This window comes from Oryctolagus cuniculus, chromosome 6, assembly GCF_964237555.1.
Source record: "Oryctolagus cuniculus chromosome 6, mOryCun1.1, whole genome shotgun sequence".
Lineage (NCBI taxonomy): Eukaryota > Metazoa > Chordata > Mammalia > Lagomorpha > Leporidae > Oryctolagus > Oryctolagus cuniculus.
Window position 1 is genome coordinate 22,597,274 of NC_091437.1, and position 24,811 is coordinate 22,622,084.

At 45.5% G+C, this 24,811-nt stretch overlaps 1 protein-coding gene across 12 annotated transcripts in view; it reads right to left on the reverse strand.

Annotated features, from left to right (window-relative positions):
- Nucleotides 1-24,811, reverse strand: part of CDKL3 (cyclin dependent kinase like 3) — a 73,046-nt gene that overhangs the window by 39,611 nt on the left and 8,624 nt on the right. For all 12 annotated transcript variants that reach the window (XR_007918960.2, XR_007918962.2, XR_007918961.2 and 9 more), the window contains 3 exons: nt 18,860-19,038; nt 6,881-6,993; nt 1,934-2,073 (listed from right to left, as the gene is read on the reverse strand). Coding sequence is in view for 9 of the 12 variants with exons in the window: in XM_051844230.2 (XP_051700190.2) it covers nt 1,934-2,073; nt 6,881-6,993; nt 18,860-19,038 (432 nt within the window). In the remaining 3 variants the exon portion in view is untranslated. The remainder of the gene's footprint in view (nt 1-1,933; nt 2,074-6,880; nt 6,994-18,859; nt 19,039-24,811) is intronic.

A 24,811-nucleotide genomic window follows, 5' to 3' on the forward strand; every position in this document is an offset into this window, starting at 1 on the left:
CCCCAGATGGCCACAATGGGCTGAGACAGGCCAAAGCAAGGAGCCAGGACCTTCATCCAGGTCTCCCACATGGGTGCAGGGGCCCAAATACTAGGAACATCCTCCACTGCTTTTCCCAGGTGCATAAGCAGGGAGCTGGATCAGAAGTGGAGCAACCAGGACATCAACGGATGCTCTATGGGATACCGGCATAGCGGGTGGTGGCTTTACCCGTCGTGCCACAATGCCAGCCCCAGATATTACCTTACTAAATCCTCCAGCTATAGAAAATAAGTACGGTTACTGTCACTTTATAGCCCAGTAAACTGAGAAACAGAGATTAAGCCACTTGTCCAAAGCTACACAGCTAATTAATGGCATACCCGAGTTTTTATTATAGTCTGTGTGACTCAGAGTCTATTCTTCAAGTACCTCAATGATACTTATTTTGAAATTCAGAGAACCACTATTTTTCAAGGGCTTTACATCAGAAGTAAATTACCTTAATTGCCTCTGTGAAAGGAAATTGGCTGGTTAAAGAAAAAGAAAAGCAGATTTGCTTTCCAAAGAAAATCCATTTTACACTTTGAATTTTGTACTAAAAGCGTTGATACATTTATTACTTAGTTTAAGTAAAATTTAAATTTTAAAATAACGAAAAAGGGCTTCATGGTTTCAACAATTCAAGGTAAATTTTGGCACTAGTTTATCTTCCAAAATTAAACACTGCAGCAGCCAGGGCCAGTGTTGTGGCGTAACGCCAGCATCCCTTATGGGCACCAGTTTGAGTCCTGGTTACTCCACTTCCGATCCAGCTCCCTGCTAATGGCCTGGAAAAGCACTGGAAGATGGCCCAAATGCTTAGGCTCTTGCAACCATGTAGGAGACCCAGAAGAAGCTCCTGCCTACTGGCTTCAGATTGGCCCAGCTCTGGCCATTGTGGCCACTTGGGGAGTGTACCAGTAGATGAAAGATTCTCTCTGCCCCCTCCCACCTCTGTTTGTTTCTCTGCCTCTCAAATAAGTAAATCTTTAAAAAAAAAAAAAAAAAAGAAGAAGAAGAAGAAGAAGAGCATGACCCAAGTTACTTGGGACCCTGCACCCACATGGGAGACTCAGATGAAACTCCTGGCTCCTGGCTTTGGTCTGGCCCTGGCCCAGCCCTAGCCGTTGAGGCCATTTAGGGATTGAATCAGCAGATGTAGGATCTCTCTCTCTCTAACTCTGCCTTTCAAATAAAATAAATCATAACAACAAAAATTGCAGTTGGCAATGGCTTGGAGAGAGATGGCTTAAGATACCAGAGTAGACAGATTCCCAATCTGGCCAGAATGATGTTAAAAGACAGGGATAAACATGGTATGTACTTGGAATTTGTCCAGTTTACCCTAATGACCATTAAAATTGGGATAAACTGAAAATAATAAACATATCTCAAGGGGTTTTCAGGTCTAATAGCCTATAATTTTTTTAAAGATTTATTTATTTATTTGAAAGTCAGAGTTACAAAGAGAGAAGGAGAGGCAGAGAGAGAGAGAGAGGTCTTCCATCCACTGGTTTACTCCCCAGTTGGCCGCAACGGCTGGAGCTGTGCCAATCTGAAGCCAGGATCCAGGAGCTTCCTCCAGGTCTTCTGTGCGAACACAGGGGCCCAAGGACTTAGGCTATTGTCTACTGCTTTCCCAGGCCATAGCAGAGAGCTGGATCAGAAGTGGAGCAGCCGGACTTGAACTGGTGCCCATATGGGATGCCAGCACTGCAGGCAGTGGCTTTACTGGTGACACCACAGAGCCAGCACCAGTCTATAAATTTTAATTTCTCTGTATTACAGGCATAACTTTCAACAAATAATATTACTTTAGGAACCTTTAAGAGTTTCATTATAACAATACTTAAAAACTATAGTATAATTTGTGCAAATTTCTCAGATGTTAAGTTCTTATTTCTTAACATACATGAACTATATCTGCCAGCAATCCATTAAGCTTTGGGTATTTTTTTCTTGCATTTCTGGTGTGTTGAACTTGAGGGAGGACCACGCCAGTAAAAATGGGATTCTTGGAAAAGATATTCTGTAAGTGAGGTGTTAAATTGCCTGAAAAGAGAAAAAAATACAAAACAAAACAAAAAAACACAGAAATTGGTCTACAGTCAAAACAATGAAATTGCTATGTGACAGGCAGTAAACTGCCGAGAACTGGGCGTGGGCAGGGGGATGCTGCTGTCCTAGCAGTCAAGATGCTAGTAAGACATGTGTGGCCCACACCAGAGCCTGGCTTTCACGCCCACCCCCAGCTCCTCATTCCAGCTGCCTGCTAAAGCAGACCCTGGGAGGCCATGGTGATGGCTCAAGCAATTAGCTCTGCCACCCTCCACCCTCCTGGAAGACCTGGATTGAGTTCCTGGCTTCCAGTCAGGGACCCTTGTAGGCATTTGGGAAGTAAACCAATGGACTGGAGCCCTTTCTGTCTCTGCCCTCTGCCTCTCAAACAAATAATTAAAAAAAAAACAAAAAAAAACAAAAAAAAAAACAAAAAAAAAAAAAACAAAACAAAACAAAAAAAAAAAAAACAAGAACAAGAACAAAAACTGGGAGCGGATCTTCAGCCTAACAAGTAAGTCTGCCCGCATGCTGCATCAGAATACCTGGGTTCAGTGCTTGCCTCTGGCACCTGACTCTAGCTTCCTGCCAATGCAGACCATGAGAGAAGCAAGGCTGACTCAAGGAGCTGGATTCCCACCACCCACTTGGGAGACCTGGGTTGCATTTCTGGCCCCTGATTCTGCTCCTGCCCTTTGCTTCTGCAGGCATCTGGGAAGTGAACCAACATTCACTCATTCATTCTCTCTCTCTGCCTCTCAATTCACCTTTAAAAAAAATGAAAAATTACTAAAAATGGAGACAAGGAAGAACAATTGTGTGTTTTAATTTTTAAAAGTTGAGGGGCCGGTGCCGTGGCTCTCTTCGTTAATCCTCTGCCTGCGGTGCCGGCATCCCATATGGGCGCCGGGTTCTAGTCCCGGTTGCTCCTCTTCCAGTCCAGCTCTCTGCTGTGGCCCGGGAGGGCAGTGGAGGATGACCCAAGTGCTTGGGCCCCTGTACCCACGTGGGAGACTAGGAGGAAGCACCTGGCTCCTGGCTTCAGATCGGCACAGCGCCAGCCGTAGTGGCCATTTGGGGAGTGAACCAACGGAAGGAAGACCTTTCTCTCTGTCTCTCTCTCACTGTGTATAACTCTACCTGTCAAAAAAAACCAAAAAACAAAAAAAAAAACTCCAACAAAAGTTGAACAAGTAACTATATGAATATATCATGAAACAATTGAGGTTTCCCCCAGTAATTTTTTGATAGCACATTGGCAGTAGAATGTGGAAAACTACCAGGCTCATTTTCTTTTTCCAAATATAAGACATAATATGTGATGCTATCAGGAAATGCACATTTAAACTTCTACACATCTCCTGACTGATATTTAAATGGTATAACCATCAAGTGCTCATCAGAGTGAAGCCTTACTCAAAACAGCTAAAATATCATAATGATTTAGAATTAAAAATATTGCTTGGGACCAGCATTGTGGCTCAGTGAGTTAAGTCACTCACTGTAATGCTAGTGTCTTATATCAGAGCCCCAGTTTGAGTCCCAAATGCTCTATTTCTAATCCAGTTATCTGCTAATGCACCTGGAAAAGCAGCAGAAGATGGTCCAAGTACTCGGGTCCCTGCCACATACATGGGAGATCCAGGAGTTCCTGGCTCCTGGATTCAGCGTGGCTCACCCCTGACCAGTGCAGCCATTTGGAAGTGAATGAGAGAATGGAAGATCTCATTCTCCCCCCACCCCATCACTTTGCCTTTCAAATAATAAAATAAATCTTTTTTTTTTTTTTTTTTTTTTGACAGGCAGAGTGGACAGTGAGAGAGAGACAGAGAGAAAGGTCTTCCTTTGCCGTTGGTTCACCCTCCAATGGCCGCCACTGCAGCCGGCGCACCGCGCTGATCCGATGGCAGGAGCCAGGATCCAGGTGCTTTTCCTGGTCTCCCATGGGGTGCAGGGCCCAAGCACCTGGGCCATCCTCCACTGCACTCCCTGGCCACAGCAGAGAGCTGGCCTGGAAGAGGGGCAACCGGGACAGAATCCGGCGCCCCGACCGGGACTAGAACCCGGTGTGCCGGCGCCGCAAGGTGGAGGATTAGCCTATTAAGCCATGGCGCCGGCTCAAAATAAATCATTTTTAAAAAAGAAAAAAACATTACAAAGACACAAGGCTAGACACCAGGAGTGAGACGGAAAGAACCACACACCGGTGTGGAAAGCACGTGTTTCGGGGCCAGTGTTGTAGCACAGCGAGTTCAGTCACCACTTGCAACACTGGCATCCCACAGTGGAGCGCTTGTTGCGTTCTGGCTACTCTGCTTCCAATCCAGCTTCCTGTTAATGTGCACGGGAAAGCAGCAGATTGCCTCAAGCATTCGGGCCCCTGCCACCATGTGGAAGACCTCAATGGAGTTCCAGACCTCTGGCTTTGGCCTAGCCCATCCCCGCCTACAGCAGGCATTTGGGGAGTGAACCAGCGAACAGAACATCTCTCTCTCTCTCTTGCTTTTTCAAACAAATAAATATTAAAATATAACCACGTTACAGCACTAATTTTGTCGTGATTAGTTCTGTGACGCTGACTCAATCCTTCAGTTTTCGTGCCTCGGTTTCTTCATCTGTAAAACGCCAGGACTAACTGCATCATCTCTCAGATTCCTTCTAACATCAATCACAGCCAGAGCTATGAAGACACGAAAAGATGGGGATGCCTTCAAAATTTTTTTGATTTTCATTTTATTTGAAAGGTGTGTGTGTGTGTGTGTGTGTGTGTGAGTGAGAGAGAGAGAGAGAGAGAGAGAGAGAGAGAGAGACAGAGAGAGACAGAGAGAGAAAATATCTTCCATTTGCTGGTTCACTTTCCATATGCCCCCAAAGGCCAGGCCTGGGCCAGCCCAAAGCCAGGAGGCCAGAACCGTATCTGGATTTCTCACTTAAGCTCTCATCACTGCCTCTCAAGATACACATGGGCAGGAAACTGGAAGGAAACAGAGTAGCCAGGACTTGAACCAGGCACTATGACAATGGGACACGGGTGTCCACACAGCAGTTTATTCTCTGTGCCACATGCCTAGTCCAAGTGTGAGGTCTGAAACTTCTGAACTACATCTTTTTGCTTTCTTTAATTTTTTAAAGATTTATTTATTATTTTATTTGAAAGGCAGAGTTACAGAGATGGAGAGACAGACATATCTTCCATCCACTAGTTTACCCTCCAAATGGCCAAAATGGCCAGAGCTAGGTCAGACCAAAGCCAGGAGCCAGGAGCTTCTTCTGGGTCTTCCATTTGGATGCAGGGGCCTGAGGACTTGGGCCATCTTCCATTGCTTTAGAAGGTGCATTAGCAGGGAGCTAATTCAGAAGTGGAGCAGCCAGCAGGTGAACCAGAGCCCACATGGGATGCTACACTACAGCGCTGGCCCCTCTGAACTGCATATTAAATCAGTATTAAGATTTCATTATTTTTATACCTGCCTCATGATTAATTACAATATTATATACAGCTTCCTAGACACACGCAAGGCTCCTCAAGCTCCTCATTCAGAAATATTAGAAAGAGAGGCCACTGAAATGCCCACCATGTGCAAGGCTAACCATCAGAATGTTTGGTAGTCAAAACAAATTATGAAATAATTAAATATATTATTTTTTAAAAGATTAATTTCTTTATTTGAACGACAGAGTGATGGAGGAGGGGGTAGAGACCCTCCACCCACCAGTTCACTCTCCAAATGCCTGCAACAGCCTGGTCTGAACCAGGATAAAGCTAGGGGCTAGGAACTCCACCCTGATCTCCCACATGAGTGGTAGAGGCCAAACACTTGGGCCACGATCTGTTGCCTCCCATGTGCAGAGCCAGAACCTGGACTGGAAGCCAGCAGCTAGTACTTGAACTGGCACCTTGATATGGGATACCTGCATTTCAAGTGGCAGCTTACCATGCTGCATCACAATGCCAGCCCATCAAAAATATCCTTGATGGCCGGCACCGCGGCTCACTAGGCTAATCCTCCGCCTTGCAGCGCCGGCACACCGGGTTCTAGTCCCAGTCGGGGCGCCGGACTCTGTCCCGGTTGCCCCTCTTCCAGGCCAGCTCTCTGCTGTGGCCAGGGAGTGCAGTGGAGGATGGTCGAGTACTTGGGCCCTGCACCCCATGGGAGACCAGGAGAAGCACCTGGCTCCTGCCATCGGATCAGTGCGGTGTGCCGGCCGCAGCACGCCAGCCGCGGCGGCCATTGGAGGGTGAACCAATGGCAAAGGAAGACCTTTCTCTCTGTCTCTCTCTCTCACTGTCCACTCTGCCTGCCAAAAAAAAAAATAATAATAAAATAAAATAAAAAAATATCCTTGAATAAGTTATTTCAGTATTTGGTTATCAACTGTGGTTTTGTTTTAAAAAGTGGGGCAGTTTATGGTAAATAACTGATATTCTTTCTCCAAGTGCTTTAAAAAGGCATCTCATTCACCTCTATTATTACTTTAAAGTCTTTGTTTAGAGGTGCAAATGTCGCAGAAATCAAAAATTTCACATAACTTCTGGATTAACTGAAGTATATTCCTATTGTACTAATTTTCTTAGCATCAACCATCAACATATGGTTTAGCTATTTCCATCTTGGCAAAGAAAATATTTGCAAAAACAGAGAATTTTCTTTCTTCCTATTAGTCCAAGGCATCCATCTGCTGCCCTCGATCAAAACACACTTCCCTGTTCTTACACAGAAAAGTGGAATTTGAAAACACAACAGAACTGACCTGGTGATATTTATTTTAGAGACTGACAGCGTGTTTCAGTAATACCTACCTACTTTTGAAACAATTTTATGGAGTAAATCCAAATCAGAGCTGCTGGGAAGAAAGGGATTTCCAGTGGCCATCTCAATAATCATACAGCCCAAAGCCCAGATATCCACAGGTCTGAAACACAGAATAAATTACTTTTTCATGCAGAAGGAACTAGTCTCAATTTTCTTTTTCATAAAAACACCAAGGATGAAGTGGTATCATTATCATAAAGTTTCACTGTGGACTCTTAGGTCAACTTCAGGATGCACAGTAAATATTCTCTTCTATTAATACCATTAAATAACTTGTATTTAAGTTGCATGGGAGGCAGCACTGTGGCACAGTGGGTAAAATGCCTGCCTGTAACACGGGCATCCCATATGGCATGAGTGAGTGCTCCAGCTGCTCCACTTCCAATTCAGCTCCCTGCTAATGACCTGGGAAAAGCATGTGTTGGGGCTCCTGCCATTCATGTGGGAGACCCAAATGAAGCTCCTCACTCCTGGCTTTGGTGTGGCCCAGAGCTGGCCACTGTGGCCATGTGGGGAATGAACCAGTGGATGGAAGATCTCTCTCTCTCTCTCTCTCTCTGCCTCTCCCTCTCTTTGTAACTCTTTCAAATTAAATATATCAATCTGTTTTTTAAAAAAGATTTATTTATTTATTTGAAAGTCAGAGCTACACAGAGAGAGGAGAGGCAGAGAGAGAGAGAGACAGACAGACAGACAGAGTCTTCCATCCGATGGTTCACGCCATAGCTGGCCACAATGGCCAGAGCTGCGCTGATCCAAAGCCAGGAGCCAGGAGCTTCCTCTGGTCTCCCACGCGGGTGCAGGGGCCCAACAACCCAAGCTATCTTCCACTGCTTTTCCAGGCCACAGCAGAGAGCTGGATCGGAAGTGGAGCAGCCAGGTCTCAAACCAGCACCCACATGGGATGCCAACGCTTCAGGCCAGGATGTTAACCTGCTGCGCCACAAATATATCAATCTTTTTTTTTTTTTAATCTTTTTTTTTTTTTTTTTTTTTTTTTTTGACAGGCAGAGTGGACAGTGAGAGAGAGAGACAGAGAGAAAGGTCTTCCTTTTGCCGTTGGTTCATCCTCCAATGGCCGCCGCGGCCAGCACGCTGCGGCCGGCGCACCGCGCTGATCCGATGGCAGGAGCCAGGAGCCAGGTGCTTTTCCTGGTCTCCCATGGGGTGCAGGGCCCAAGCACCTGGGCCATCCTCCACTGCACTCCCTGGCCACAGCAGAGGGCTGGCCTGGAAGAGGGGCAACCGGGACAGAATCCGGCGCCCCGACCGGGACTAGAACCCGGTGTGCCGGCACCGCTAGGTGGAGGATTAGCCCAGTGAGCCGCGGCGCCGGCAAATATATCAATCTTTAAAAAGAAAAAAAAAAAACTGCATGAGAAGCCATGTGGCAGTCTGGATAAAAACACTTATATAAGAATATTTTAACAGATGACTTATCAATTAGATTAATCGAATACTAAAAATCTCACTTTTTAAAAAGATTTATTTATTTATTTGAAAGTCAGAGTTACACAGAGAGAGGAGAGGTAGAGAGCTAGAGAGAGAAAGAGAGAGGGGTCTTTCATCTGATGGTTCACTTCCCAGTTGGCCGCAACGGCTGCAGCTGTGCCATTCAGAAGCCAGGATTCAGGAGCTTCCTCTGGGTCTCCCACGTTGGTGCAGGGACCCAATGACTTGGGCCATCTCCACTGCTTTCCCAGGCCATAGCAGAGAGCTGGATGAAAAGTGGAGCAACTGGGACTATAACTGGTGCCCATATGGGATGCCGGCACTACAGGCCAGGGCGTTAACCCACTGCACCACAGCATCAGCCCCTAAAATCTCACATTTAAAAACTAAAAATCAGTGCCAGCATTGTGGCATAGCAGATTAAGCCTCTGCCTGCGACATGGCATCCCATATGGGTGCCGGTTCAAGACCCAGCTGCTCCACTTCCCATCTAGCTCCCTGATAATGAGCCTGGAAAGAAAGCACAAGATGCCCCATGCTCGGTTCCTGCCATACACGTGGAAGGCCTGCAGGAAGCTTCTGGCTCCTGGTTTCAGCCTGGCCGCAGATAGCCATTATGGTCATTTGTTGTGAACAGGCAGACGGAAGATCTCACTCTCTCTCTTCTTTATCTCTACCTTTCAAATCAATCAATCAATGTTAAAACAAGGTTCCAATTTTTAAAATGGGCAAAAGATATGAGCAGATACCAAACAAGTGGACAATAGGCAAATTAACAGATTCTGAGGGTTAAGCACTGTGGGACATCAGCATTCCATTTGGAGTGCCTAGGATCTAGTTCTGCCTCCGCTTCTGATCCACCTTCCTCCCTCCCTCCTTCCCTCCTTACCTCCCTCCCTCCCTTTCTTTCTTAAAAAAAGATTTATTTTATTTATTTGAAAGACAGAGTTACAGAGAGAGGTAGACACAGAGAGAGAGGTCTTCCATCCACTGGTTTACTCCCCAGATGGCTGCAATGGCCAGAGCTGTGCATATCCGAAGCCAGGAGCCAGGAGCTTCTTCTGGGTCTCCCACGTGGGTGCAGGGACCCAAGGACTTAGGCTGTCTTCTACTGCTTTCTCAGGCCATAGCAGAGAGCTGGATCAGAAGTGGAGCAGTCGGGTCTCAAACCCGTGCCCATATGGGATGCCGGTGCTTCCGGCCAGGGAGTTAACCAGCTGCGCCACAGCACTAGCCCTGAAAATTGTTTTTTGAAAACCACTATCAGCACTTTGGCTTGCTCTCTTTCTGCCACCTTGGTTCTGCATTCCCTGCACAAAATGCCCAGTGAAGCCACTGAAACCAGGCCTTCTAGTACAGAGTTGCCACAGCCCTAGGCTGGAACCCTAGGGTCTCAAAAAGAATCCATCCTTGATCTTAGCCAAAAGGCCGAGAAGTGACTGGAACAGAATCTGACAGTGATGAATCAGTATTAGAGCTCACCATAGGGTGCAGGGCCCAAGGACTTGGGCCATCCTCCACTGCATTCCCGGGCCACAGCAGAGAGCTGGACTGGAAGAGGGGCAACTGGGACAGAATCCGGCGCCCCAACCGGGACTAGAACCCGGTGTGCCGGCGCCGCAAGGCAGAGGATTAGCCTAGTGAGCTAGGCTGGCTGGCTTTTTTTTTTTTTTTTTAAGGATTTTATCTTGAGAACATGTCTGAAGTTGAAGGTGTATCTTAATGTATTGGGATATCCCAGAGAGTTTCATTTTTTGAGTGATGGCTTAGGAAAAAATATGAAGTAATCCACATGTGTGCATGTCAAGAATCAGGGAATTACATCTACCCAAGAGTAAACTGCTTGAAGAAATTACATTCTAAAGATTCTAGGTGGAATTTCGAAGTTATCATTATGTTATTCAAGTGAGGATTAACAGAGACCAGAAATTCTGGGCTGATTAGACAATAGCGAATTAAGCATCAGTTTGTTCAAAAGGGCTTGAAGATTTAAAAGAGCTAACTCAATGACTTTGATGGACAGCGGGAGGAATTGCAACATGGGACTTCCTGAAATAAAAATGCATTAACTTTAAACAACTTTGCCTTACATTATACAATATAAAAAATTAACTTTACACTAGCTTGTAAAAAAATTAAACCATGAAAGACTATTTATATCATATGAAAGATTTCATTCACACATCAGTTTCCAGAATGCGGAAATCCAGAAAGATAGACAGTAGACCAGTGGTTGCTTACAGTTTGGAGAGAGAGAACAGGGTGTGACAGATGAAGGGTATTAGGATTTTTTTTTTTAAGGTGAAGAAAACTTTCTAAAGTTGTACTGATGGTTGCATATATCCATGAATATACTAAAAATCACTGAGATTTAAACTTTAAATTGGTGAATTGTATTATGTATAAATTGTATCTCAACAAGGCTGATTTTTTTCTTAAAAAAAAATATATATATATATATAAAGGCTGAATCTAGGTCTGAGGCAAAAACATGGAAAAGATGAGCCTGAGACATCTTACCAGTCAGGCAGCAAGGAAGCTATTAATAGCATATTCTAGATCATGCTAAAAGGACTTAAGAGCCACCTTAAAAAGAGTCCAATTGGGTAAAAAAAAAATTAAAAACTGAACTTCAAGTAATAATAATAATAATGTGTCAAGGCTAAAAACATGATACCCCAAAGCACGGTGCCTTGGTTTGCTATGCTGCGCACTGTGAACCGCAGGAGTTCATGTCCTCTCCTGGCCTCCTTTCTCCCTAAGGCACGTCACAAGAAACAGAAGTCCTCTCTCCCAAAGCAAACCATAGAACTTAGAAAGTTCACTCCTTGACCTACTTCCCCTGAAAACAGATAGTGGGACTCTCATTCCAGAAAAGTCCTCCCTTGGGAGAAGGGGAGGAATGTACACAAAGAAGAATCAGAATAAACAGGCCTCGGGGGCTTCGCCCACCTCGTGGTGACGGCCATTAGAGCAAGCCCTTTGTGTCCAATCTGGTTCTCCACGGCCGTCCACTGCTTACATCACACAGAACTGAGAAGCAGCTTTCCCTAGGTCTCTGGGTTCTTATTTCTGAAGGTTCTCGTGTCATGTAAAACTTAAATAAATGATTGTTCTTAAGATTTATTTATTTATTTCAAAGGCAGAGTTACAGAGAGGGAAACACAGATCTTCCCAAATGGCGGAGGGGCTGGGGGCTAGGTCAGGCAGAAGCCAGAAGCCAGGAGCCAGGGGTTTCATACAAGTCTCTCGAGTGAGTGACAGGGGTCCAAGCCATCTTCTGTTGCTTTCCCAGGCACATCAGCAGGGAGCTGGATCAGAAGCGGAGCAAACAGGACTGGAAGAGGCAACAGCTTTTTTACCCTTCACCCACTACACTATGCAGTGGTGGGGGTGGGGATGGGGGCAGGAGGGAGCAGTTTTCTCTTGCTAATTAATTTGTCACAGAAGTACTGGCCATGGTCCTTAAGAAGGGTAGGCAAGAGTTACTACCTTTTAGTCCTACAACTGCAATACATGGAAACTCATTAAATACGTTTAAGTTCAAGAGTTCATACTGATAGTGTTAAAAGAGTAATTGGGAGCAAGTATTTGGTGTAATGGTTAAGTTGCCATTTGAAACAACTTCAACCCATACTGTAGTGCCTGGTTCAGGTACTGGCTAATCCAACTATGACCCAACTTCTGCTAATGTAGCTTCTTGCTAATGCTGGCTCACATACTGGGGTTTCTGCCACCCGTGGGGGAGACCAGACTGAGTTCCAGGCTCCCAGCTTTGCTTCAGCCTAGTCCAGCCCTGGCTGTTACAGGAATTTGGGAAATGAAACAGTGAATGGAAGGTCTCATTCTACCTGTCAAATAAGCTCAAACTAAATGAACAAATTTTTAAAAACTGACTGCCTTTAGAGGTCACTTTTTGGAGCCAATTCATATTAAAGATCAATCAATAAATAAATGGGTGAGCATTTGGCATAGCAGTTAAGACACTGCTTAGGAAGACTGAAACTTATTTCAGACTGCCTGGGTTTGAGCCCTGGCTCTGCTTCTGATTACAGCTTCCTGCTAATGTGGACCCTGGGAGGCAGCAGATGATGGCTTAAGCAATTGGATTTCTGCCATGTGGGAGACCTAGACTGAGTTCTAGGATCCCATCTTCAGCCTGGCTCAGCTGTGGCTCTTGCAGGCATCTGGGAAGTCAATCAGTAGACAGGAGAGTTTTGTCTGTTTGATCTCTTTTTTTCTCTCTGCCTTTTTGAAATAAACAAACCAATAAACAAATCATTTATCCTACATTCTCTATATGAACTATGTTCATGGGCAACATAAAAGCCCTCTAGGGACAGGTGTTTTAGTATAGCAGGTTAAGGCACTGTTGGGGATGCCCACATCTCCTATCAGAATATCTGGTTCAAGTTCTGGTTACTCCATGATTCCAATCTAGCTTCCTGCTAATCTGTCTGAGAGGCAAAAGATGATAGTTCAAGGACCTGGGTTTCTGTCTCTCATGTGGGAGACACAAACGCAGTTCCCAGCTCCTGGCTTCAGTCTGACCTAGCCCTGGCTGTTGAAAGGATTTGGGAAGTGAACTACCAGATGGAAGATATCTCTCTCTCTCTCTTTCAAAAATAAATAAATACACAGAGCTGGCATGTGGCACAGTGGGTTAAGCTGCACCTGTGATGCCAGCATCCCATATCAGAATGCCAGTTCAGGTCCCAGCTGCTCTGCTTCTGATCCAGCTCCTTGCTAATGCACCTGGGAAAGCAGTGGACAGCTCAAGTACCTGGACTCCTGCCACCCCTGTGGGATGGAGGTCCATGCTCCTGCCTTTAGCCTGGACCAGTTCTGGCCACTGCAGCCATTTGGGGAGTGAACTAGCAGTTGGAAGATCAACCTCTCTCTGTCCCTCATGCTCTGCCTTTCAAATAAATGCTAAGTAATAACTTAAAATGAGATGATAAAAGTTAAAATGCCACTTTTTGCAAATGATTGCTAATATTATACACCAAAAATTTTGACATTATGTGTCTCCTGATGAAAGAAGCTAGTAACACCTACAGTCTTGCCAAACAGATTGATTATTGAGATTAATCCAGCCTCTGGATCCAGCTGTCAATCTGCAAGAAATATAAAGGACAGAGAAAAACGCTGAACTCTCCTCTAAGTATGCAATCAACAAAATCCAGATTTTTGAAAAAGATTTATTTATTTATTTGAAAGACAGAGTTACAGAGAGGCAGTGGCAGAGAGAGAGAAGTCTTCCATCAGCTGGTTCAATCCCCAAGTGGCTGCAATGACTGGAGCTGGGCAAATCCAAAGCCAAGAACCAGGAGCTTCTTTGGGATCTCCTACACAGGTGCAGAGGCCCAAGCATTTGGGGCCATCCTCCCCTGATTTCCCAGGCCATAGCAAAGAGCTGGATCATTAGTGGGGTGGGGCAGCCAAGACTTGAACTGGCACCTATACAGGATGCCAGTACTGCAGGCAGCAGTTTTACCCAACTATGCCACTGTGTTGGCTCCCAAAATCCAGATTTTTAGAAATTCACTAAAGAAAATGTCCTGGGGGCCAGGATTGTGACACAGGGGGTTAGGCAGCCAATTACAATGTCTGTACCCCATAATGGGGTGCTGGTTCAAATACCAGACACTCTGCTTCCAACCAGTTCCATGCTAATGTGCTTGGGAAGTAGCAGATGATGGCTCAAGTATTTGAGTTCCTGCCACCTACATGGGATGGGATACTGGAAAGAATTACTGGATCCTGGCTTCAGTCCAGCCCAATCCAAGCTGTTGTGACCATTTAGGGAGTGAACTGGCAAACAGATCTCTCTGGGCCGGCGCCGCGGCTCACTTGGGTTAATCCTCCGCCTGCAGCACCGGTACCCCAGGTTCTAGTCCCGGTTGGGGCGCCGGATTCTGTCCCGGTTGTTTTCTCTTCCAGTCCAACTCTCTGCTGTGGCCCAGGAAGGCAGTGGAGGATGGCCCAAGTGCTTGGGCCCTGCACCCACATGGGAGACCAAGAGGAAGCACCTGGCTCTTGGCTTTGGATTGGCACAGCGTGCCAGCCGAAGCAGCCATCTGGGGGGTGAACCAACGGAAGGAAGACCTTTCTCTCTGTCTCTCTCACTGTCTAACTCTGCCTGTCAAAAAAAAAAAAATCTTTCTGTCTTTGTCACTCCACCTTCCAAATAATACTGTGTGAACCATATCAAAAAAGTTGTAATTTTATTTTTTTTTTTTAAAGATTTATTTATTTGAAAGTCAATGTTACACAGAGAGAGGAGAGGCAGAGAGAGAGAGAGAGAGAGAGAGTGGTCTTCCATCCGATGGTTCACTCCCCAGATGGCCTCAACAGCCGGAGCTGCGCTGATCCGAAGCCAGGAGCCAGCAGCTTCTTCCCAGTCTCACACAGGGGTGCAGGAGCCCAAGGATTTGGGCCATCTTCTACTGCTTTCCCAGGCCATAGCAGAGAGCTGGATCGGAAGAGGAGCAGCCGGGACTAGAAACCGTGCCCATATGGGATGTCGGTATTTCAGGCCAGGGCTTTAACCCACTGTGCCACAGCACCAGGCCCAAAAGCTGTAATTTTAAAAAGGCTAAATGGAGGGGGCCGGCACTGCTGGCGCTGTGGTGCAGCAGGTTAATGCCCTGGCCTGAAGTGTCAGCATCCCATACAGGCCCCAGTTCAAGGCTCAGCTGTTCCACTTCTGATCCAGCTCTCTGCTATGGCCTGGGAAAGCCGTAGAAGATGGCCCAGGTCCTTGAGCCCCTGCACCCATGTGAGAGACCTGGAGGAAGCTCCTGGCTCCTAGCTTTGGATGGGCACAGTTCTGGCCGTTGCAGCCAATTGGGGAGTGAACCATCGGATGGAAGATCACTCTCTGTCTCTCTCTCTGCCTCTCCTCTCTCTGTGTAACTCTGACTTTCAAATAAAAATAAATTTTAAAAAAAGGCTAAATGGATACATATTTGCATGATAAAACTAAGAAGAAATTTAAGGAACTGATTACAATAAATCAATAACAAGGTTAATACTGGGAGAAGGGAGTATGATGTAATCAGAAGAGGGCACACAGTTATCAAGGGTGGCTAGCAAAATTCTAATTTTTAAAAAAGATTTATTTATTTATTTGAAAGGCAGAGTTACAGAGAGAAAGCCACAGCAAGCACAAGAGAGACATCTTCCATCCACTAGTTCATTTCCCAAAGAGCCACAACGGCCACAGGTGGGCTAAGCAGAAGCCAGGAGCCAGAACCCGACTGGGTCTATGTGGGTGGCAGGGCTACTTGAGCCATCTTGCATTGCTTTCCCATATGCATTAGTAGGGAGCTGGAACGGCAGTGGAATAGCTGGAACTCAAAATGGCACTCATATAAGATGCCAACATCACAAGTGGCAGCTTAACCTGCTGCACCACAATGCTGGCCCCACAAAATTCTACTTCAAAAAAAATTTTTTTTTATTTGAAAGGCAGAGAGACAGTGACAAAGAGAAAGCTTCCACCAACTGGTATTCTCCCCAAATGGTCCAGTAGTGGAGTTATAGGGTGAGATTTTTCTGTAACTATTTTGTTTTACACTAGAAAGGCTATTAAAATAGACTCCCTAATGGCAGTGGAAGATGGCCCAAGTACCTGGGCCCCTGCCACCCACGTGAGAGACATGGATGTTCCAGAATCCTGGTTTTGGCCTGGCCTGGCCCTGGCTAGTGCAGACATTTGGGGAGTAAATCCGCAGATGGAAGATATCTTTTTCTTTGTAACTCTTTCAAATAAACACAAGAAATCTTTTTAAAAAAAATACAAATTTGTTTCAAACATAATATAAAGTCTCACTGGGGACTGGCACTGTGGCATAGCAGTTAAAGCCACCGCCTGCAGTGTAAGTAAGCATCCCATATGTACTCATATGTGTAACTCTGACTTTCAGATGAATAAATAAATCTATAAAAAATTTATTTATTTGAAAGAGTTACACAGAGAGAGAAGGAGAGACAGAGAGAAGTCTTCCATCCACTGGTTCACTCCCCAGATGGCTGCAATGGCCAGAGCGGCACCAATCCGAAGGCGGGAGCCAGGAGCTTCCTCCGAGTCCCCCACGTGGGTGCAGGGGCCCAAGGACTTGGGCCATCCTCTACTGCTCTCCCAGACCATAGCAGAGAGCTGGATTGGAAGTGGAGCAGCCAGGACACGAACCAGCGCCCATATGGGATGCCAGCACTTCAGACCAGGGTGTTAACCTGCTGCTCCATAGTGCTGGCCCCAATAAATAAACCTTAATAAAATATATGAAAAAATGGGCCGGTGCCACGGCTCAATAGGCTGATACTCTGCCTGCGGTGCTGGCACATCAGGTTTTAGTCCCGGTCGGGGCGCCGGATTCTGTCCCGGTTGCCCCTCTTCCAGGCCAGCTCTCTGCTATGGCCCAGGAGTGCAGTGGAGGATGGCCCAAGTGCTCGGGCCCTGCACCCCATGGGAAGCACCTGGCTCCTGCCTTTGGATCAGTGCGGTGCGCCGGCCGCAGCACACTGGCCGCAGCGGCCGAGGGTGAACCAACGGCAAAGGAAGACCTTTCTCTCTGTCTCTCTCTCTCACTGTCCACTCTGCCTGTCAAAAAAGAAAAAAGAAAAAATGTTCAGTATCATTAGCCTTAAGGAAAATGCAAACCAAAATCACAATGAGATATCAACTCACTCCTGTCAGAATGGCTAAAATTCAAAACCCATAAAATAGGGCCCCCCTCCTTCTCCTTCTCTATCTGTGTAACACTGACTTTCAAGTCAATAAATAAATCTAAATAATAATAATAATAAAGTCTCACTGAACACCACTTACATGTGCAAGGTATCATGTTTGGCTATGTCCACCATAAGAGACTATGCCCTTCCTCAAGGAATTTCTTTCAGCAGGAATTAAAATAAGGGAACCAGAGAAAGAAGCAGGTCATGTTATTAACTGGCACGAAATTTACAGATAACATACTAGAGAGCTTAGAAGAGAATATGATTTGGAGGCAAGGGATGGGGGTAGGGAGTGTCTAAGAAAAGGAATTTAAGTTACATCATGAAAAGAGGTTAAAACTGAAACATAGATCTTATGAAGGTGACATTACACCCAGAGGCAAAAAAAATTTTCAAGAAGAAAATAGTTTCAGAGACTCTGAAGAATAACTAACATTATGGAACACTTACTAAATTTTATTCCTTTTCATGCATCAAATCATTTAATCTTCACCACAATTGTACACAGTGAGTCCTATTATTATTTCTACTTAACAGATCAAGTGACTGTGGCACAGAGCTGCACATGTCCTGCACATGTCCTCAGTGGTGGGTACAGTGTGGAGCATGGACTGTGACTCTACACTACTTGGTGAGAATCCTAATTCTGGGGGCCCAGCGTTGTGCCGTACGAGGACAGCCACTGCCTGTGATGCCTACCTCCCACATGGGCACCGGTTCCAGTCCTGGCTGCTCCACTTCTGATCAAACTCCCTGCTAATGGCCTGGGAAAGACAGTGGAAGATGGCCTGAGTGTGTGGTCCCTTGCCACCCACGGGGGAGACCAGAAGCTCCTGGCATCAGCCTGGCCCAGCACCAGCTGTTTCAGCCATCTGGTAAGTAAACCAGCGGATGGAAGATATCTCTCTGTCCCTCACTTTCTGTAACTCTTTCAAAAAATAAATAAATCTTTAAAATAAAAAAGAATCCTAGTTCTGCCTTTACCCAATTACTTCACCTCTGTGACTCAGGGCTCTCTTTTGAAAACGGGAGTGAGAACACCAGCACCTTCATCGTATAGATGTGGTGGAGATAAAATGGCTTACTGCGTTTAAAGAATTCACAAGGATTGAATGCACGTAAAGACTTTCTAACAGTTTGTGACCGAAACTAAGTACTCATTAACACTAGACATTATATAAAAACATTTCATAGCTCTTATTTTCATTAAATAGGCATTAAATTAAAGGTATTAAATTATATACCCTTGTCCCTTATGTTCTTCAATAATGACTATTTGTATTTTAGATTGCTATTTCAGATTACATTGTGTCTACAATACTTTTTGAGGCACTTAGGACAGTAGAACGTTATTATTTGCCAAGAAGGTACCATCATTCCGGGAAACAGGCAACTTGGCAGTTCCTTTCCCGCACTGGTACAGTGATGGCTGATTTAAAAATGTTTGCAGAACATAAAGGCTAAAGACAAGCAGAGGAAGCAACTCTGCCAAGGCTGTGGCCAGGGTAAAGCAAGCACAGACACCACTAAGGGACATCTGCATAGGTCTCCTAACCATGGCCTCTGAACCCAGAGGATAATCAGCCGCAGCAGCAGTAGCCAGGGACGCAGATGCCAAAGGGTCTTTCGGTTAAGTTACCCTAAAAGAGTCCTCTTCCTAGCCCTACGCTAGATGCAGAGGGCAGAAAGTGCGGGTAGCAGGGATGACAGACTCACAAAGGGAAAAAGGAGTTGCCTGAGAAAGGCCAGGCAGGATCCCCGAATATACATACTTTCCGTAGGAAGTATCTTTCAGTACTAATTCTGGAGCTCTGTACCAGCGCGTGGCCACGTAGTCTGTATAAACGTCCCCGGGAGCTGCTAGAGTTCGTGCAAAACCAAAATCACAGAGCTTAGTAATTCCCGACTGGGACACTAAAATATTCTCAGGTTTTATATCTCGATGAATGATCTAAAAAACAAACAGAAGATGAAATACATTAAAATGAGGTTTCATTACCTAGAGAATCTCTGAAAACTTGCACAGCAAAAACTTAACTAATTAAGACTATAAAGCTCTTTACCACATGCAAAGGGTTAACTCAAAATGAAAACATAGTTACAATTTTCAATTTCTGCATAATCTATGATTTCAAAATGCAATGAAGCCAAGAAGACAGAAATAAGACTACAAGGAAGGGTAAATCGCATTCCTATAAGGCAAATCAAAAGAATCTATAGACAAAGAACTTTCCTTTAACACTGCCCCTTCTCTCATTTCCTTCAGTTAAACCTCTTGAACACATTACCTGTACTCATTCTCTTCACCTGGGAACCACCTTTCATTCAAGATAACGTAATCTGTCTTCCATTCCCACACCGCATTAAATTTCTCCGGAGAAAGTCATCAACATTGTGGCTATATCCAACAGACCCCTCTCGATCCACATCTTACTTGATCTATTAGTGTAAAAACTTGCCTGGGGCTGGTGCTGTGGCGCAGCAGGTTAACGCCCTGGCCTGAAGCACCGCCATCCCATATGGGCGCTGGTTCTAGTCCTGGCTGCTCCTCTTCTGATCCAGCTCTCTGTTATGGCCTGGGAAAGCAGTAGAAGATGGCCCAAGTCCTTGGGCACTTGTACCCACGTGGGAGACCTGGAAGAAGCTCCTGGCTCCTGGCTTCTGATCAGCGCAGCTCTAGCCATTGCGGCCAATTGGGGAGTGAACCATTGGATGGAAGACTCTCTCTCTCTGCCTCTCACTGTGTAACTCTGACTTTCAAATAAATACAATCTTAAAAACAAACAAACAAACAACAACAAAAAAAACTTGCCAACAGAGGGGGGTGCTGTGGTACAGCAGGTTAAGCCACCACTTGATACATTCATATCCCATATGGTAGTGCCAGTTTGAGTCCTGGCTATTCTACTTCTTATTATTATTATCATTTATTTTTCATTTATTTGAAAGGCAGAGTTATAGAGAGGCAGAGGCAGAGAGAGGTCTTCCATCCACTGGTTCTATTCTCAAATGGCTGCAATGGCTGGGGCAGGGCCAATCTGAAGCCAGGAAAGAGCAGCTTCTTGCAGGTGCCACATCTGGGTGCAGGGGCCCAGGCACTTGGGCCATCTTCCACTGTGGACAGCAGGCACATTAGCAGGGAGCTGAATCGGAAGTGGAACAGCCAGGACTTGACCCAGCACCCATGTGGGATGCCAGCACTGAAGACAGAGGCTTAGCCTTCTTTGCCACAGTGCAGGCCTCTAGTCTACTTCCAATCCAGCTTCCTGTTAATGATCCTAGGGGCAGGCAGTAGATGACAGCACAGTAAATGGGTTCCAGCTGCCCACGTGGGACACCTGGATGAAGTTCTGGGCTCCTGGTTTGTGAACCAACAGATGTAAGACCTCTCTCTCTCTTTCTGTGTCTCTCCCTTTCAAGTAGATGAAAATAAACATCTGGAAAAAAAATTTGCCCACTACTCCTTCATGCCTGGTTTCTAGGCATTTTTCCAATCTCCTTTTATCTCTCTGGCAGTTTCTCACTCCATGTCTCTTTTAGTTTTAAAGATTCATTTATTTATTTAAAAGGCAGAGCTACAGAGACAGAAGTGGGAGGGGGTCCTCAATCTGATGGTTCACTCCCCAGATGGCTGCAATGGTTGGAGCTGTGCCAATCTGAAGCCAGGAGCCAGGAGCCTCTGTTGGGTCTCCCACACAGGTTCAGGGGCCCAAGAACTTGGGCATCTTCTACTGCTTTCCCAGGCTACAGCAGAGAGCTGGATTAGAAGTACAGCAGCCGGTTCTCAAACTGGTGCCCATATGGGATGCTGGCACTGCAGGCGGCAGCTTTACCTGCTATGCCACAGCGCCGGCCCCTTCATGTCTCCTAAATAAGGGTGCTGGTCTGAGGCTTTCTTCTCTTCTCATTTATCAAGTTTCCCAGTGAAAGTTGAAAGGCAGAATTATAAATTTCAAATAAATCTCATATACCCTTTATTTTTGGGCCACTTTCATCAATTTGCTGTGGAGACAACACACTCTCTCGGGTTTCATACCACCTATTGGTTCTATCTCAATCTTATCTGTCTTTTAACATTTATATTGACAGAAATTTTATATATTTATCATGTACATGTTCTTTTGAAATATATACACATGATGAGATAGCTAAATCAAACCAACTAACAAATGCATTGACTCACACATTGTAATTTTTTGTGGTAAGAATACTTAAAATCGGGCCAGCGCCGCGGCTCACTAGGCTAATCCTCCGCCTGCGGTGCCAGCACACCAGGTTCTAGTCCCGGTCAGGGCGCCAGATTCTGTCCCGGTTGCCCCTCTGGAAGAGCTCTCTGCTGTGGCCAGGGAGTGCAGTGGAGGATGGCCCAGGTGCTTGGGCCCTGCACCCCATGGGAGACCAGGAGGAAGCACCTGGCTCCTGCCATCGGATCAGCGCGGTGTGCCAGCCGCAGCGTGCTGGCAGTGGCGGCCATTGGAGGTTGAACCAATGGCAAAAGAAGACCTTTCTCTCTGTCTCTCTCTCTCACTGTCCACTCTGCCTGTTAAAAAAAAAATACTTAAAATCCACTCTCTCAGTGATTCTCAAGAATAAAATAGGGGCTGGCATCGTGGTGGTCCAGCAGATTAAGCTGCTACCTGCAATGCTGGCAACCCCCAGGAGTATTGGTTCCAGTCCCAGCTGCTCCACTTGTGATCCAGCTCCCTGCTAATGCACTTGAGAAAGCACTAGAAGACAGCCCAAGTGTCTGAGCCCCTGCCACGTGTGAGGCCCAAATGGGAGTTGCAGGCTCATGGCTTCAGCCTGGCTCAGCCCTGGCCAGTCATTCTGGGAGTGAACCAACGGGCAGAAGATCTCTTCATCTTTCCCTGTAACATGTTATTTCAAATAAATAAATCTTTAAAAATAAAGGAATACGGCCAGTATCGTGGCTCATTTGGCTAATCCTCTGCCTGCAGCGCCAGCTCCCCGGGTCCTAGTCCCAGTTGGGGTGCCAGGTACTAGTGCCGGTTGCTCCTCTTCCAGTCCAGCTCTCTGCTGTGACCTGGGAAGGCAGTGGAGGATGGCCCAAGTGCTTGGGTTCCTGCACATGCATGGGAGACCAGGAGGAAGCACCTGGCTCTTGGCTTTGGATCGGCGTGCAGCGCTGGCCGTGGTGGCCATTTGGGGGGTGAACCAACGGAAAAAAGGAAGACCTTTCTCTCTGTCTCTCTCTCTCTCTCACTGTCTAACTCTGCCTGTCAAAAAAATAATAATAAAAAAATAAAGGAATACAATTATTGTTATGAACCATTTTGTCCAACAGATCTCTTGAACTTATTCCTAAGTGAAATTTTTTTTCTTTTGACCAAAATCTCCCTGACCATCCTCACTCCTAGTAACTATCATTTTTTAAAAAGATTTATTTATTTATTTGAAAGGCAGAGTTATAGAGAGGCAAAGGCAGGTGTGGAAGAGAGAGGGAGATGGGAGAGGAGAGAGGGGAGAGGGAAGAGGGGAAAGGGAAGAGGGAAGAGGAAAGAGGGAATAGGGAGAGATTCCATTCGTTGGTTCATGCCCCAAATGGCTACAATGGCCTGAGCTGCACTGATCCAAAGCCAGGAACCAGGAGTTTTTCCGGGTCTCCCATGAGGATGCAGGGGCCCATGGACTTGAGCCATCTTCTCCTGCTTTCCCAGGCCATCAGCAGAGAGATGGATTGGAAGTGGAGCAGCTAGGATTCCAACTAGTGCCCACATGGGATGCTGGCACCACAGTCGGAGGTTTAACCTACTATGCCACAATGCCAGTCCTGGATGTTGTTTTAATTTGCACTTTTTTGATTAGTGGTTTTGAGCCCTTCTTCATCTACCTGTTGGCCATTTGTATGGTTTCTGAGAAATATCTACTTAAATTCTTTACTCATCTTTAGAGTTCTTTTTCTTACTACTGAGTTGTGTGAGTTCTTGAATATATTTTGAATATTAACTCTGTCAGATGTGTGGTTTCCAAGTGTTTTCTTCTATTCTGTAGGTTTTCCATCCACTCAACTATTTTCTTGGATTTGCAGAAGCTTTTTAGTTTGATGCAATGCCATTTGACTCTGTGTTTTGTTGCCTGTGCTTTGGGGTTCATATAAAAAAAAAAAAATCATTGTCCAGGGGCTGGTGCTAAGGCGCAGCAGGTTAAAGCCCTGGCCTGAAGTGCCAGCATCCCATATGGGCGCCGGTTCTCGTCCTGACTGCTCCTCTTCCAATCCAGCTCTCTACTATGGCCTGGGAAAGCAGTGGAAGATGGCCCCAGTCCTTGAGCCCCTGCACCCACGTGGGAGACCTGGAGGAAGCTCCTGGCTCCTGGCTTCGGATTGGCACAGCTCTGGCCGTTGTGGCCATCTGGGGAGTGAACCAGTGGATGGAAGACCTCTCTCTCTGCCTCTACCTCTCTCTGTAACTCTTTCAAATAAGTAAAATAAATCTTTAAAAGAAAATCATTGTCCAGCCCAGTGTCACAACTTTCCTCTTATGTTTTTTTCTAAGTGTTTTACAGTTTCAAGTCTTACATTTAAAGCTTTAAATTTATTTTGAGTTGGTTTTAATATATTATTCACCTATTCTCAATAGCTTTAGTATCTATCAAAATGTTGATGATTTTCAGATTTCTGTCTCTAATCAAGATCTCTCTCTCCTGGATTCCATAAGGAAAATAAGCTCACAAGAAATCCCATGAGGATGACCACAGGCCCCTACAATCTAACACATCCAAAACTAAATAAATCATCTTCTCCCCAAAACATACTGGCTCTCAACAATGTGTAATTTCAGTAAGTGGAGCCAAGCCTGATCCCATAGCTCAAGCCAGAAACCAAGTCATTCTCCCCTCCCCCACACTCCATCTTTTCTCATCTACTTCTCCTAGTTCAGGTTCCCTCAGCTTTCCCACCAAAATTACTACGTTAGCCTATCAGTTGATCTTTCTGCATTCACTTTGGGCCCCTGCAATCCACTCTCCACCATGAAGTCTCAGGCCTACTTTAAAAAGGTTTGTGTGTTCATGTCACTCTTTAACATTCTTCAGGGATTCCCCATCCCACAGGATAAATTCAAAACTCCTTAAACGGTTTTGTAAGATGTGGCCCCAACTGACTTTATCAACCTCTCCTCCCAAGCTAACAGAATACGGGTTTCCCAGTTTGCCAGGAACTGTCTCCTCCCTGTGCACTTGCTGAAGTTGTCTCAACTGCCTGGCCAACTATTCCTCAGCTCTCAGCTTAGATATTGTACCAGGTGTTCCCTCTATATGATCGCATCATTCTGCACCTCCTGTTTGGTAATATTTGTCAGGCTCTAAATGCCTGTTTACTTGTTTGAACTCCCACTAGACTGTATGTAAACTCCATGAAAGGAAGATACAATGTCTGTCTTGTTCAAGCAATATGTCCAGTGTCCAGTACAGTGCCAAGAACAAAGAAGGTATTTAAAACTTTCATGTATTGAAAGAAAGAAACATATATTCATCATCTGTAAAGTACCATAGCATGAGTGGAAATGTCTCAAGAAAACTGGGATCTTTCTGGTTTTTACAGTTTATAATCATACATCTTTGGGACTGGCTCTTATTCCATCACAGTCTCCTTTAATAAACTGCAAAATAATAATAGACTCCCCTAAAGCTATCATCTGTCAAACTATATTTTTTTCTTCTATAGTTTTTATTAAATGAGTACTATATGCAGGAACTATGGTAAG